This window comes from Tyto alba, unplaced genomic scaffold (assembly GCF_018691265.1).
Source record: "Tyto alba isolate M040663 unplaced genomic scaffold, T.alba_DEE_v4.0 Super-Scaffold_1000006, whole genome shotgun sequence".
NCBI lineage: Eukaryota > Metazoa > Chordata > Aves > Strigiformes > Tytonidae > Tyto > Tyto alba.
This window is the reverse complement of record NW_024881272.1, coordinates 34,633,335-34,649,932: the sequence shown is the minus strand read 5'-3', so window position 1 is coordinate 34,649,932 and position 16,598 is coordinate 34,633,335. Positions and strand designations below refer to the sequence as shown.

Below are 16,598 nucleotides of genomic sequence, written 5' to 3'. Positions count from 1 at the left end.
TCACCTCTTACCCTTGAGCAGCACGGCTGGCTTTAAAAACTGTTGTAAGCCTTGCGGACCGCTATAATGACTCTTCCTTTTGTCAGAAGTGATACCCTTTGCTGCCAGCAGTAAGACATTTGCCAGGCTTAACAAAAAAAAAAAGAAACAACCTCGCAGAAAACCCTTTTCTACATGGACAGCCGTTATTTTCTGTCGGTGAGGAATTTCTGGAAGGAATATTCAGGAATAGCCTGCCTTTCTATTTAAAAAGTTCACCGGAATACAGAAAATATTTGCTAGGGAAACACAAATGAGAACAAAAAGCTGAGGTGTCTCTGCAAATCGCGGCGCAGTAGTGGGCCCGGTAGCGGCTGTTCTTCACGCGAGTGCGTTCAAATATGCTGAGGCAGCAAAGGAGAGGCAAATATAATGCCAGGTACAATTCTGTCAAAACCCCTGACTCTGTAACTCCTTGCACCCGTGCCACGTCAGCCGCAAAGGTGAAAATTAGAAACAGGACTTGCTCTGCCCTGCGCTTATGCCGGTGAAACTGCCCGTCGAGCCCCTTCCCCCCGCACCTCCTGCGCTGCTGGTGGGGGAGCGCTGGATATGGTGTGCGGATTATTTCTAGTTTGGAGGTTAAATTGTGTCACCTGGACCATCCCTGGGACAGACCGTCAGCGTTAACCCTTCCCAGCAGTGCCATCCCTCCCCCCCAAGGCTGGTGCTGGTGTCCGTGTGCCCGAGTCTCGCGGCGGGAGCGCGGCCCCTCGCATGGCGCTGCTCCCGGTACCCCCGGTGCTCCCGGTACCCCCGGTGCTCCCGGTGCTCCCGGTGCTCCCAGTGCCCCTGGTGCTCCCGGTGCCCCTGGTGCTCCCGGTACCCCCGGTGCTCCCGGTACCCCCGGTGCCCCCGGTGCTCCCGGTGCTCCCGGTGCTCCCGGTGCTCCCAGTGCTCCCGGTGCTCCCGGTGCCCCCGGTGCTCCCGGTGCCCTCGGTGCTCCCGGTGCCCTCGGTGCTCCCGGTGCCCCTGGTGCTCCTGGTGCTCCCAGTGCTCCCAGTGCTCCTGGTGCTCCCGGTACCCCCGGTGCTCCCGGTGCTCCCAGTGCCCCCGGTGCTCCCGGTGCTCCCGGTGCCCCCGGTGCTCCCGGTGCCCCTGGTGCTCCTGGTGCTCCCAGTGCTCCCGGTGCTTCCCGTGCTCCCAGTGCTCCTGGTGCTCCCGGTGCTCCCAGTACCCCCGGTGCTCCTGCTGCTCCCCGTGCTCCCAGTGCTCCCAGTGCTCCCGGTGCTCCCACTGCTCCCAATGCTCCTGGTGCCCACGGAGCTCCTGGTGCCCCCGCTGCTCCCAGTGCTCCTGGTGCCCCTGGTGCTCCCGGTGCTCCCAGTGCTCCCGCTGCTCCTAATGCTCCCGGTGCTCCCAATGCTCCCGGTGCTCCCGCTGCTCCCCATGCTCCTGGTGCTCCCGGTGCTCCCGCTGCTCCCGCTGCTCCCAATGCTCCCGGTGCTCCCACTGCTCCCCGTGCTCCCCGTGCTCCCGGTGCTCCCCATGCTCCCAATGCTCCCGGTGCTCCCAATGCTCCCGGTGCCCCCGGTGCTCCCAGTGCTCCCGGTGCTCCCAGTGCTCCTGGTGCTCCCAATGCTCCCGGTGCCCCCGGTGCTCCCAGTGCTCCCGGTGCTCCCAATGCTCCCGGTGCCCCCGGTGCTCCCAATGCTCCCGGTGCTCCCGGTGCTCCCAGTGCCCCCGGTGCTCCCAGTGCTCCTGGTGCTCCCAGTGCTCCCGGTGCTCCCAGTGCCCCTGGTGCTCCCGGTGCTCCCCATGCTCCCAATGCTCCCAGTGTTTCCAATGCTCCCGGTGCTCTTGGTGCTCCCGGTGCTCCCGGTGCTCCCCGTGCTCCCAGTGCTCACCCGCCTTTCCTTCAGCTCCCCGCCAGTGGCAGGGCCTGTCGGGCAGCACACCCCAGCGCCTCCTTTTCACATCCCCAGTTTGTTTCCTTCCTTCCTTCCTCCCTCCCTTCCTTCCGAGACCAGCTTTCACGGGTGCTGCGGGTAGCACGCCGCTGGAGATGGTTATTGAAGCACCGTAACAACAAAACCAGCAGCTAAGCCGTGCTGCAGACCCTAGCACCGCCCTCGCAAGACGCAAAGACTCAGTTCAGGCACAAAGCAGTTAAATCCATCCCTACCTGGAGGATCTTGTCGCCAGGCTGGAGCAGGCTGGATGCTGGTCCGTCAGGCTGAACCCTAGTAACAAAGATACCCTATAAGTCAGAAGTAACAGAGGTTAGGATGCTATCACCAAGAACTAGTTCCCAAAATACAGGGGTCTCCCTAACTGCTGTCGGGGGCTTTAGACACTCTGGCAATGGTCTAAACACTAAACTCTTATTTTTAATCTGTTTGTAATCAAACATTGGTAGGGGTTTGTAGCAGCTCTACGTGACCTTCAGCTAATTATCACCTGATCCAAATATAACTGTGGGTCGTCTGAAGATCCACATCACAAAATAACGTCCAGTACGAATAGGGCAAGAGACACGGGGTTATCAGGAGGGTAATTAAAATGGAGCAAGCATTAATTTATGAGAATAATGCGTACCATAATCAATACGATAGTCTTTGTTTACTTCCTCTAGGGGGAAAAAAAAAAAAAAAAAGTTTTAAAAAAATTTCTAAAAAGCAGTCTTGCTATTCAGCCCTTGAGATATTCAGTACAATGGGCTGTAGGACCGTCACTTAATCCAGTGTCTGAGAACTGAATGGCTTTGAAAGGGGAAAAACTATTAAGTATTAAAGGATTGGTTTAGATTTGTTTTCAGAATTTTAGCGGCCGATTGCTCCTGCCTCGCCACCCCCCCGGGGTGCCACCCCGCAGCCGGGACAGAAAACACCATCACAGACCAGGGGCACGCACCGCGAGAGACGGCATCGCTCGCTGAGCGCTCCTGGGATATTTCAAACGGGATAAAGCTGTTTTAGCGGGGTGGGAAGCGCTGTTTCAGAGTCACAACACACACCAAAAAAACCTTCTAACCCCTTCCGTATAGCCACCCTATCACTCCCTCAGTACGCAACCTTGAATTTATGCCATTGGTAAAATTAATTCCATCCACAGCTGGTTTTGCACGGCAGCTATTGCTGGTGCACACGCTTCCACGGTGGGATATGGACTCTTCTTTCATCATTTCAGGCAAGTGACAGACAGTGGCAGTATAGCTTAATTCTAACGTCGTACCCGAAACCGTGGAAAAAAAGACCGTGATGTTATGAAGTGTAATTCTAGTGTGCAGCCTCAAAGAACCACACCAAACCCGAGTATGTTTTAAGGGACAGCTGTTAAAACGCCTGACAGCTACGTACAGCAAATGGAACTATTCTCCAAGTTCACAACAAGGATTATCGATGGGGAAACTGAAAGGAATTAAGATTGTGTTAGGTCGATATTTCCAAGTGTGGTTTACAATTCCAATTAGCTTTCTGTTGTAATTGAGAGTGGTGAGGAAATTGTTTTTTTAATTTGCACGCAGCTTTCAAATCTTCGAGACGGGATGAAAAGATAGGTTTAATCTCATCGTTGGCCAAACATTCTCAATATTTATGGGAGTTATGACTGCTCTTAGAACTGAATCCAGTATTATCAAAGAATATAAACTAAGAATATGTTTGGCAGAGGTATCCACAATACCTGTTTTTCAACAAACTCCGGTTTTGCCGCAGAGAACAGACAAATTCACAGGTCCCAGAGTCCATTCCCTAAACCTCAAGCCCTGCGCAGCCGATCGTCACCCGACGCTGTATTTCTACTAAGTTTCCTTTTACTGCAAAGGGATTTATCAACCTCTGGGGCGTGTGAGCCCCAGAAGAGAGGCTGAGTCTCCCTGACCACCACGCACCGTAACGGTGAGGTTTCAGTCCGCAGGTCAGAGCAGCCGGCTGCGTGCCACGGTGTCTGCAAGGCACCCACGGGCTCCGGAGCACTTTGCAGGCCAGGCCAATTCTATTTAATACAGCTGCTACAAACCCCGGCATTTCAGCCACCTGGTGATGCTTTAATACTGCTTTAGCGTCCCCTCTAATAACTTCAGTGAAAGTTTAATGAGGGCCCATATTGGCATTTAAAAGAAAAAAGTGAGAGAGAGACGATTCTCCAGAAAACAGTCTCAAAAATTATCCTGCACGTGGACTATAAGGCAGACACCCGTGTGATTTCTGTTTTGATTCTCGTGTCTTCATTAACCAGAAAAAAAAAGCAAACACTCCCCTGACAAGATAAAAAAAAAAAAAAAAAAAAAAAAAGCCAAGTATGGGTAAAATTATTTCGATTATCACAACAAAAGTGCATAAAAATTTCCCTCCTGTTACCTACGTCTCCACTATATGGCACTCTACAATAAGGACCGTTTAGAGAGAAGTTTGTAACTTACCTTATCGGAAGGTTTGAATGGATTTCCTTGTCCACTTATTCCACCACTGATACTAAAACCAAGGCCAGGATTCTTCTCTATCCTCACACAAAACTAGGTTAAAAAGATACGGCACGATGAGTCAATGCCAGCATCAAGGCCTGTCTAAACAACGGCATCTGCTGCACACTTATCCCGTTTCACCAGCAGCAAGGCGAGTGGACCCTCGCTAAAGCTGCACTGCACAGTACAGTAAAGTGCAGAATATTGTTACAAACCACAGGTATTTTCATGATTTTTAGCATGCTGCGACGATACTATAACGCTCACAGTGCTGCATGTGTTTTTGCATGTATTTTTAAACTTTGTTTTCAAGAATAAAAACCCTTTAGGCTCGTGAAAGAGCAGTTCACACTGGCCAAATTTTTCACTTAATCGTTGGGACAAACCTGTCGGTGAGGCTTCATCTTGTGCGCTTTTATTTTCCCAGAAGCTGCCACGCGCAGCATCCTCGGGTGCTGCTTTTGGGAGAAACCCCAGGAATTGGCACCCCGAAGCTCAGAGCTTTGTCAGCCCAGGGCCACAGCCCCGACAGCCTGCACCGAGCCCCAACCGCTTTTACAAGCGCCTTGCTCCAGGAAACAGTGCTGACTCTTATCTTTCAGCCAGGATGACTCGAAATGGCTTTGGGTAATTGAATATCAAAGAGAAATGGCTTCAGTGTAGCTTAATGACTGCTCACCGGGCCAGCCCAGGCGCGTGCTAGAGCCACCCAAGCATCCGCTTCTGAACCTCAACGCAACACCCAGGGCCTGAACCCAGGCAGCTACTTGCGTGGCTCCGCCGATGCTTCACACAAGAGAAAGGCTTGCTGATGATCCTGAGCCTTCCTCTGCAAGTCAGGTGCCTCGGTTAGCGCAGTCATTAAGGCCAAATATAATGAAGGTAGGAGCACTTCATGAAGAAACCCACCAGCACCCGTTTTGTTAGGCGGGGGGCCCTGGGGCCACCGCTGGCCCCGCGTGGGGCCACACTGGAGCAGCCACTACAGAGATCAGCGTCTTCTTGCTGCACTGGTAGCACCGAAGTGGGTTACTGGGGAACGTGCAGAAACCCCAAATAACCGCCCAGGGGTGTCAGCTCTGCTCGGGAACTTCCATGCCAAGTCGCGTCGCTTGGTCAAGCCAAGAAAAAAAAAAAAAAAACCCAAATGTCATCAGTGCCCAGCGCCAGGGAAGGGGACGGAGCCGGTCGCCAGCCCCCAGCTCAGCTGCCACCCCTGCCTCCCTTCTGCTGCACGCAGGGAGAAAAAAAAAAAACAAAAACAAACCAACAAAAACCCAAACCGCCAGGTTTTGTCCAAGTGCTCTTTTACAGGCACGTTCTCTCACCTGCTCCTGATAGGCATCCGTACTCCTCTGGCCCTTGGTTTGGATCAAACATCGCCCCGTCTGAGGTGCCCGGGAGCTCTGGGAAGAGGGAATCTGAATGGGCAGCGGCGGCTGGAACTGCTGAATGGTGACTTTGTTCATGTTTCCCTCGTACTGCTGCTCGCGGCTCCGGTGCTGCAGGCTTTGCGACCCCATTAAAGTCTGGATATGGCTACCTGCCTGTGGGCAACGTAACCCGTTAGGCCAGAAATTCAGGAAGCTGAAAAGAAGCAATTATTACAACTTACAGAGTCAAGTAACAGCAAACCTCTTCAAGCACATCAGAGGTTTGCCTTTTGACCACAGTTGGAAAGAACCGTGATTAAAAGCAGCAAGGACGCGCCCATTGCATTTAGTGACCCTTGGAGGTTTCAGGGACATTAGCCGCGCACAGCATGCTTTATAAAAAAGATAATATTGTTTTTCCTCGTGTCGCGATGTATGCTTCTGCTCAGAATGTTTTGTCGACGGAAAACGTTTAATAAGTTGAAGTAGGGTGGATTATTCATCACAGCCCTCTCCGAAGATGCTGGAATGTTGATTTTTCTGAGGATAGTTTGGAAGAAGATTTATAACACACAGATATTGGCCAGCACTGCGCACTGCGTATGCAAAGCATAATCAACGAGTGCCTTGTCCTAAGAACAAAGGCAGCTTTTACAAAATGTAACTAAGCAAATTATCAAATTTCTGATAGTATATACCGATTTGAAGCTCTAGTATTTTGTAAATGTGAGTGAAATACTGCATGTACATTGATTGGGCCTTTTGATATTTTCAGAAAAAAATGGATGACTGCTACCATTCTTCTACCCCCTCCATCCCCATTGCCTTTCACGTTTGCAGCTGGGGATCTGTTCCTGACATGGTGAGGTTGCATATTTGCTTACTCTTCAATACACAGCCACTATTTCGGCACACAACTTACATAAATATTTGAGGCGAATCTTTGCAAAATAAACTCAGTTGAGGCAATTTTATACTTTTCATGTTTACAGGAATCAGATGTTGTCGCTTATAAATAAACATATGCAACTTAACCATAAGGGAACGAGCAAAATCCATGTTCCACTGTGTGATCAAGTATTATCACGCCCATAAAATACTGCACTGTTGCTACTGAGAGTTCTCAGATTATATGGACCCATCAACAAGTGCTATTATCCGAACACCTGAACGCGAAAGAACGTCACAACTGCACGTCTCGGTATCTGCAAGTCTCTATGGACAAAACAGACCTACTTAAATGACATTTCACATTAAGTTCACACCAGCCAACGACACAATCACACCTTGTCATGAAGGTCTAATCCCCAGTGCTACCGAACCTTTATGACCCTGGGTGGAAGAGCCACCAATTGTGAGACTGTATGTTAGACAAGATCAAATGTAATACAGCAAAAGATCAACAAATTCCTTACCCATTGGCCGATCATCCGGCCTCAAAAGTTAGAGCAGCCAGGGCGTTAGAATGAATGGCTTGTTGCTATAGCAAAAATGCATCTTCCTGGATTTCCAAGATTTTTCTGCAGAACGCATCATTAATACAGATGCAGCTGGAGCTGCTCGTGTCACTGAACACAGAATCCCAGCAAGACATGCAGTGACTGCGAGCAAAATTCGTTTTTTGCTGTCGGCATTTGAAGAAAGGGACGAGGCAGAATACATGTCTGACAGTTCTTCACTTTAGCACAAGAGGGATAGTCCCAACGCGAGACACGACAGAGCAATCTCTTACTCCTTGGGCTCAGATCTTCGATCCCCAAACGCTTCTTAAAACACAGCTCGCCCGTGCCAGCGAAAGTGCTTAATAGCCATCGACAAACTTACTCCAAGAACGGCCTGGTGAAGTCAGACTGAACTGCGAACACCCCACTTCACAGGTCCAGGAGATCTTCATTTCAGCCAAGGTCAGGAGGGAAGGAAAATGCCCCGGACAGACTTTTCAGCTATTCATTAACCCCCCCGCAGCGACGCGCCGTGCCCGTCACCCTGCACTGCGGGGATGCAGCACGGTCCTGGACTTCACGCTGTGTCACGCTCGTCACAAGAGGATCCCCAAAAAGCAGAATCTCATAAATTCTGCTCTTTTCCCCAGATATAATCGCATATCCACCACAGCAGGTGCACTGTCTGCCTCAGAGGAAGATGTCTGTTTCAAATACTCCCCGAAATGGCGCTTCTTCACCGAAAAAACCTCAAAATCTTCTTTATCACGGTAAAAGACCTCTGTGTAGAACGGCAGGTGCTGGAAATGGAAGAGAGCCTCCAGCCTCCAGGTCAGAAAGGGAGAGAGATGGTGGCTCGGACACTTTTGCACGCCCCAGTATTGAGGCAGCCGCCTTGCTCGGGTCTCACAGGCTATGCCCCTTCCCCCCGCCCCGGGAGCCCACGCGGGGCTCCCCAGGCTGCCTTCGTGTGGGCAGCTGCCCTCCCGCTGCGGGAGGGGCCGGCTGGCACGGCCCCACGCGTGCTCTGCTCAGCCCCACGCATGCTCTGCCCGGCCCCACGCGTGCTCTGCTCAGCCCCACGCGTGCTCTGCCCGGCCCCACGCGTGCTCTGCTCGGCCCCACGCGTGCTCTGCCCGGCCCCACGCGTGCTCTGCCCGGCCCCACGTGTGCTCTGCTCAGCCCCACGCGTGCTCTGCTCGGCCCCACGCGTGCTCTGCTCAGCCCCACGCGTGCTCTGCCCGGCCCCACGCGTGCTCTGCCCAGCCCCACGCGTGCTCTGCTCAGCCCCACGCGTGCTCTGCTCAGCCCCACGCGTGCTCTGCCCAGCCCCACACGTGCTCTGCCCGGCCCCACGCGTGCTCTGCTCAGCCCCACGCGTGCTCTGCCCAGCCCCACGCGTGCTCTGCTCAGCCCCACGCGTGCTCTGCCCAGCCCCACGCGTGCTCTGCTCAGCCCCACGCGTGCTCTGCCCAGCCCCACGCGTGCTCTGCCCGGCCCCACGCGTGCTCTGCTCGGCCCCACGCGTGCTCTGCCCGGCCCCACGCGTGCTCTGCCCGGCCCCACGTGTGCTCTGCTCAGCCCCACGCGTGCTCTGCTCGGCCCCACGCGTGCTCTGCTCAGCCCCACGCGTGCTCTGCCCGGCCCCACGCGTGCTCTGCCCAGCCCCATGCGTGCTCTGCTCAGCCCCACGCGTGCTCTGCTCAGCCCCACGCGTGCTCTGCCCAGCCCCACGCGTGCTCTGCCCGGCCCCACGCGTGCTCTGCTCAGCCCCACGCGTGCTCTGCCCAGCCCCACGCGTGCTCTGCTCAGCCCCACGCGTGCTCTGCCCAGCCCCACGCGTGCTCTGCTCAGCCCCACGCGTGCTCTGCCCAGCCCCACGCGTGCTCTGCCCGGCCCCACGCGTGCTCTGCTCGGCCCCACGCGTGCTCTGCCCGGCCCCACGCGTGCTCTGCCCGGCCCCATGCGTGCTCTGCTCAGCCCCACGCGTGCTCTGCTCAGCCCCACGCGTGCTCTGCCCGGCCCCATGCGTGCTCTGCTCAGCCCCACGCGTGCTCTGCTCGGCCCCACGCGTGCTCTGCCCGGCCCCACGCGTGCTCTGCTCAGCCCCACGCGTGCTCTGCCCGGCCCCACGCGTGCTCTGCTCAGCCCCACGCGTGCTCTGCCTGGCCCCACGCGTGCTCTGCTCAGCCCCACGCGTGCTCTGCCCGGCCCCACGTGTGCTCTGCTCAGCCCCACACGTGCTCTGCTCAGCCCCACGTGTGCTCTGCCCGGCCCCACGCGTGCTCTGCCCGGCCCCACGCGTGCTCTGCTCAGCCCCACGCATGCTCTGCCCGGCCCCACGCCTGCCCGGCCCCGCAGAGCTCCCCCTCTCAGATGCTCGCCACCCGGCCCCCAGGTTGCCCGGCCTGATGTCTGTTCACTTGCCACCTCCGTTCTCCCTCTTCAACCTCTCTTTTCCCCCAGGAGCGGTTTCCGAGCTCCCTTTCAGCGATCCCTCTTCCTTTTTTAGGGGGGAGCAGCTAACTCAGAATACAGCTGATTTAATCAGGCACGTAGCCGACTCCCGTCTCGCTGACACGACAGAAAAAGTAATCTTCCATTACTGCAGTCTTCTAATAAATCGGTGGATTATTCAAGTTGAAGATTCAAATATCCAACTTTTCCATAAGAGAAATAGCTCATAAATTACGGGATGATCACGTAAATGATCATACTTAGAACTGGCATTTAATCTGTATTCCGAACAGCAAAAAGGACAGAAACAACACTCACAGCCCACATAATTATGTAGTGGCCACTGTGTAGTATTCCCACCCTGCCTAGCACGCCTAAATCGCCGTCACTACACACATTGTAGCCCTCTAGGTGTGGATCATTTAGGAACACGTATTACTGTGCCTATATACGTACTACAGCAGCCTGAGTACACAGTCCATCCGACTACAGTACACGCTCTTCCCCTTGGAAGAACAAGTCCCAGCTCTTCCGCCAGTGATTTCCCAATCACAGCTCTACCACACCGTGACTCTGCCCTGCAGGAGCCCATTCACACCCGTACTGTCAGGTCACAGCACAACATACACTACAGTTTAGGTTTCCGTCGTTTAACTGTTTGTTACGCTGAGCGTTATAGAAGGTCTTCTGAGTCTGACTTCAAATAATCGCTGGATTGGAATCCCCAGGTGCTGGGAAACCAAGACACTCGAGGTCACTTTCAGTGGAGAAGAGCTTAGCACTGCCGTAACAGCACGTTGCAAACCACCTCCAGAGGACGGCGGGTAAACAATTTTCAGAATTTGTTCTCTCACTCCCGTTCAAAGAGTTTGAAGGGATCGTATCACTACTTCTTGTGTATTCGGACCGTAGCTGTTGCTGGAGGTGGATAAGCTGCCTTTCTTGGAAACGAGAATTATTTATCCTGCAGGAAAAAATTCTCCATTATGCAGACTGCTTCCCCAATTTCATTTGTATTCTTTACTTTGTTTAACATCCAGCACAAAAGTTAATTATTTTCAGCTCAGTGTCCAATATTTACAGTATAATTAAAGTAGCTGACAACGGCTGTAACAATGGATTGCTCCGCTGAGTTAAGCAGATTTCGGCACAGTTCTGCAATGTTTGTACTTACCACGTCTGAGCAGTGAGATACCGAAACATTCAGAACGAAACAGAACCTGCAGTTTCTTATTATAGTAACGCTAACGATGCACAACTGCGAGACACGGACCGCGTTAGATTGTGTGAATGGATAAATGCAGGTTTTATCCCAGTATGCCAGTGGAGATAAGCAGCGACTCCTCTTAAAAGTCTCGTCCTGGTTTCTTGCACTTCGGAGGGTAAAGAAACCCTTCGAGTAACTCGGCTGCCGGAGCCACCTCCCCCAAAGAGCGCCGGGGCACCCTCCTCCTCACCGCCCCGCGCCTGGGCAGGAGTCTCCGGGCGGCTCTCGCTGCAGTGGCCTGCGTCTCCCACCTTCAAGCAATTCCGTGTGCATCTCCTGGGGCCGCGTTTGTGGGAGGGCGTGGGCTACGGCTGCCGACACGGCCCGGCCTAGAGACACGTGGAGCCAGGAGGGAGATACTTGCCTCACCGGTGCCGACAGTGAATCCCGCTGCAGGCGTTATCAGCGCGCACGTTGCGACTCGCGCGCGGGTTCGACTCACTCGTGAGGCTTCCCTTCGGGAGCGAGCAGGGCCCGGTCTCCACACAGGGAACAAGCAACGCGGTTACCAGGGCTGAAATGTGCGGCTCCACCTTCTAGAGCTGATGGCAGAGGCAGCTCCGTTTGTCAGGAGGCTCCGTTCCGCAGCTTTGTGATCAGAGCGTCTGAAAATGGCAGTTCCTCAGCGGGTGAGCGGAGCCAGGCTGGGGCTGGGAGAGGGCAGCCAGGGTTTCCACAGGAACGGGCCAGATCCGAGCGCTGGAATTTCATATCTGCCACCACAAGGTACTAGAAACGAGAGGCCTTTCGTTCCTAGCGAGTCTCTCAGCAGACGATGCGCGCCTGGGATGTCTCCGCCGAAACGTCTGTGACTGTCCAGGCACTGGGCTGGCCTCCCCCTCCACACGTTAATTTTTCATCGCGAACGGAAGAATGCAATTGAAATGAAAAACGTGAACGAAGCCTTTTCAGGACAGGAGGGAGCCGGTGGCTGTCTGGCGGGTGCAGGGGTACACCCGCCCAGCCCACCGTGCCCACTCCCCCCCCCCGAGGTAACCACTAGCGTCGGCACACAGAAACACAAAATGAGGTAGCAGGCACGAAAAAAAAAAAAAACCAAACCCCTCCATCCTTAACCCACCGCCACGCCTGCTTTCGGCTCCGAAGCAAGAGCGCGGCGTTTCCCCAGCCGCCCTCGCCACCCCGTCCCCCTCCCCGCGGCGCTGCGCGGGGCAGCTGCGCCGCCAGCTCCACTTACCTTCTTGGTGACGGTGTCGGGGGGCACGTCCCGCCGGCCCAGCGGGTAGGGGTTCCACTGGCCGCTCACGGACACCTCCTCCTGCCCGTTGTCCAGGATGCTGCTCTGCTGCGACGGGGTCTGTTGCGGAAACGGTAGGGCAGCCTTTAGTCACTGTCACACCCCGAGCGAAAGCTCTCGCTTCAGACTTGTTTCAGCAATCAACCCAGTTAAACTGCAAGAGGCTAGCGCTAAAACGGAAATCCTTTTAAATCTCTACGGCATTTCGTTAACGCGTAATCGCACCGCTGTGGGACCCTTGGCAAGCGGGAGGCCTCGGGAGGCATGTGAGAGGAACAACGAGAATAATGAATGATGAGAGAAAAGAGAAGATTCATTTAACGCAACTCGTTATTTTCAGAGCAACAAATTTTGGCAAAGCTCCATCTCTTAAACAGGCAGTCTAGCTCAAATCAACCATTTGAGTTAAAACTTTCTTATTGGTCGCTAAAGCATCAAAAACCCCTTTAATTACGTACTTGCCACCAAGATTAAACTACACGCTCATACTTCCTTCAGAAAAAAATCCCTAATGGCAATATCGAGCTTGTGGCCGCTGTCCCCGCGCGGGGCTGTGTGTCACGGGGCGGGTGTGCTCCTCACAGCCCCCTCCCCAGGCTACGGCCGGGTTTGCTCTAACGGGATCTCCTACGGACAGCGTTAACCCGTAATTAAATGCCTTCCTGAGTATGGACGGACACAACACACATTTAAAGGCTCCTAAATGAGCTTGATACTTTTCTTAATATTTTCTACTGCTTTTCTCCTTTCACGCGTTTCCTCTTTCTGTCACTTTCCCCCCCTAGTTACTTCACTCTCGTTTTCAGTGCTTCCGAGGACATGTGTAATTCTTCTGTCCCATCCCGATTTTCTGCTAGCTGTCTCTGTAATTCTGTACCACAGGAGGAAATGTTGCTAACGTGGGTGTGGCTTTTTGCGTTGGACTTTCCAAAATGCCGACACCGTACTACCACTGACAGCACTTAGCTTTATGTAGTGCTTGTTCAGTTAGCTGCTTATTCAGCTCTGATTAATGGTAATCTGCAAAGAAACAAAAAAAAAAAAGTCTGCAAAGAAAAAAAAAAAAAAAAAAAGCCTATTCTTCCCCTCTGTCATTCAAGCGAGTTCTTCTTCATGTTAGATTTAAAAAAAAAATCATGAAACACGTCTTTAGATGACTGAAGAACAAATGAAACTGTTGCTTTGAAATATAAAGCCGGTAACTGGTCAATTAAGAGCTTTTTTTATGTGCAAGCTTAAAAATCCTTTAAAAGTAAATAGAAGTAGATTTAAATCACACCCCTCAGAGGTTAGGTAAAAAAATTCAACCGTAATTATTTAAAACCAAAGAAAACTTTCATTATAATTCTCCCGTAATTCAAGAAGTCTTCGGGAAAAAGTAGGAAAGATGTGGCTTTCCTTATGGTAAAAACCACGAGCAAAACACTTCCCCTGTTGAAACTACAGGGCCTCCCTGTAGCGCTCTCTTTGCACCCATTAAAACCGGAGAGACGAGACCAGCTTCAGCCCTTTTCCCCGCAGGCTGCCCCTCCCGGAGCGCAGCGCAGGGAAGAGCTGCTCACGTGAAGAAAAGGACGCCTGCAAAAATCTCTGCGTGGAGAAGGAGTAAAAAAAACAACGGAAAAAAGCAAGGCTGGCCTCGTTGCGGTGGGAGTCATCCCCCGCCCCAGCGCCCGCAGGCCCCGGGCTGGGCTGCAGACCTGCTCGCCGCCCCGGGAGGGGAATTTATAGAATTTACAGGAGATGCTGGGTGCCCTCAGCGTGCAGAGGCAGAGGGGGCGGTGAGGCAGCGTCCCACGGGCGCTTCTGGTTTTCCTCCGAAGCGACACACGTGAACATGCCGACTGTTCCTAAAGGGACGGTGGTGCTGCGCACGTCTGAGAGTGAAAGTGCACCAAACCGTAAGCTTTTAGAAGAGCTGTGAGATGGATGCCAAAATTTGAAAGCATTCTTCTGAAAAGGGTTTCTTTTGTCACTGCAGACAATGCTGTGCCGTTTTTATAAGAGGCTGACTAATCTGCAGAGGTGAGTTTGCACTCGAAACAGAAAAAGAAAAAATACAGAAGGTGCTTTCTGCCTCCTCAATAAATAGGAAAATTCCACAATCACAGGTTTTTCTTTTCATTTTCTGCAGTGGAATGAATTCGTCTACTTGCAATATTATGCATTTAAAGAACTCGGACAGCAAGCAACCTACATATCTATTAAGCCTAGGTGAAAAACGAAGAGCAGCAGTTCAACCATTTTATACGTGGAGTACAATCGATGCAATAAACTTTCTCAGCCTGAGTAAGTGCTATACTTGATTTCCTGATCTTCCACTGGACAATTAGATCTCACTCATTACTCTCTTGAATCTAGGCCACAAGAAAGAGGAAGGAGAGGAGGTAAACATTAAGCTGCTGTGGCCTGGATTCATTAAGAAATGTCAATTCTTTAGAACACGTGAAGGCATAAAATTAAACAATACTGAACATTCATACAGTTTGTTCAACAATCATTTTTCACGGCTTTCCAAACAGCACAGTAAGAGAATATACCCCCTTCATGCAGTTCAGCAATCACATTTTATACGGCTACGTAGCAATGAAATGCTGGTGAAATGTAAAGCAGAAGAATTCACGCAAGGTCACACCTCAAAACACGTCACTCTCAACAGCTTCATGAATTTCCTCAGGCATCCGTGTACTAGTATCCATATCCATCTACAGCCTAAAATTCTTAAAGCGATATATAATACCTTATTCCTAAACGTGTGCAGAAAAATAGTACCATCATTTGGAGTTGATGTCAAATGGACTTCTTTCAAGGACTTGTGACAAGAACTGGTATATACCCAAGCAGACAAACACATTCTTTGAAGGAAAAAAAACAGTATGACCAACGCTGGCAAGCTGTCTGTGCCCGAACACACACACACACACGTCTGGGGTTGAGGTTCGACCTGGATGTCATCAACCGAACAACAGAGAAGCACACGCTGACACTGGGGCCTGTTTAGATGCAGGGACACCTGAACGGGAGGTGTAAATGGAGCTAACGGTGCACGGGAAGGAAGCTACAGGCGGAGCAGGCTGACAACAATGTGTGTGTGTTGGGGGGGGGGGGGTGTGCGCTGCCAACCGATCCCACCTCCGCTCGGCAACGCAGCGCGATGCCCGTGCCTGCGCGAGCGCGCCCAGGTCGCTGCCGTTCACTTATCTTATTCTTCTAAACAGCTTCGGATCTGAACTCTGAGAGGGGGCATCGGAACCCCCCTTTGGGAGTCGTTGGCCGGCCGGGGGTGGCCTGGGAGGGAGCCGGCTGGCCTGGGCTGAACCGTGCCCGGGGCCACTCCGGCGACCGGCGCGGACGCTCGCGCTGCGGCGCCCGGAGCTCTGCTCTGCTCCCCTTTAATTCCTCACAGAGGCGCTGCCACCCCGCCCCGCCAGCTCCTGCTGCTAAGGCAGAAAGCCACCGGAGGATGCTGGCCGCTCCTGGCCCCGCGGCCCCCCCGGCCAGGACCCCCCAGCAGCGCGACCAGCACCCCGGGGTGGCCCTGCGCGGCGCAGAGGAAGGTCTCGGCACCTCCCCTCTGACGCGCCAAAAATGCTCCGGCAGTGTCCCTCTCTGGCTGGGCACGTGTGCTCCTCCCAGCAAGCACTCGTATGTAACTCTGTACGTACGTACTTATCACCAATATATCGGTAACAGCTGTAAAATAAACAGTGAAAAAGCGAGAAAATTATTTTCTTTCTATAGGCGCTACTCAACAAAAGCTTAAAATCAGTTTAGGTGTGGCAGGCGTGCACGCAAAACTCATCAGCTATCACAGCACACCCAATTGACGTTCAGATATTAAAATCCCTGTCTCTTGGAGCCTATTTAACTACACATTAAACGTCTCTACATTAATTTTTCTAAGATCAGGCAGTCACAAAACAAAACACGTTCTCCGTTCCTGGGCACAGATCAAGTCATTGAGAAAACGATCGCATCAGTCTGTAACACGAGAGCAAAAAGCAGTAATGACAGCCATGTGAGCTACTTAATCCAAAAAGCAAGATTATGGAGTAGGAAAACTGGATTACTGTCAGCCTTGCTTTTTGGATTGTGTATAGTATAAGCATGAGTAATAGGCAAAAGCTAAACCGGGAAAAAGCAAGGAGTATTATTAATTTATTTGGTAATGCTGGTATATGCTGGCTATCCCATACTTACTTTCGGTAGAGGTAGCTCTTGAAGCATTTGGTTTTCAAATTTAGATTTAGTCTGCAAGTTTAAAGTCATGCTTCTGCCGGCATGCATTGCTGAAAAACCTCCAGAGTGCAGCATGCCAAGGCTAACTGTGTTGTGTTTGTAAGCAGCGGTCTGAGTA

General features: G+C 52.6%; 1 protein-coding gene across 9 annotated transcripts in view; it reads right to left on the bottom strand.

Moving 5' to 3' along the window:
- The window catches only part of LRRC7 (leucine rich repeat containing 7), a 190,083-nt gene that overhangs the window by 4,626 nt on the left and 168,859 nt on the right, over nt 1-16,598 (bottom strand). For 5 of the 9 annotated variants that reach the window (XM_042804008.1, XM_042803965.1, XM_042803958.1 and 2 more), the window contains 5 exons: nt 16,442-16,591; nt 12,182-12,301; nt 5,773-5,991; nt 4,403-4,495; nt 2,165-2,239 (listed from right to left, as the gene is read on the bottom strand). In XM_042804008.1, coding sequence (XP_042659942.1) covers nt 2,165-2,239; nt 4,403-4,495; nt 5,773-5,991; nt 12,182-12,301; nt 16,442-16,591 — 657 coding nt within the window. Of the gene's footprint in view, nt 1-2,164; nt 2,240-4,402; nt 4,496-5,772; nt 5,992-12,181; nt 12,302-16,441; nt 16,592-16,598 lie in introns of those variants that run through there. The other 4 variants (XM_042803978.1, XM_042803991.1, XM_042803985.1 and 1 more) reach the window with 3 other exon arrangements.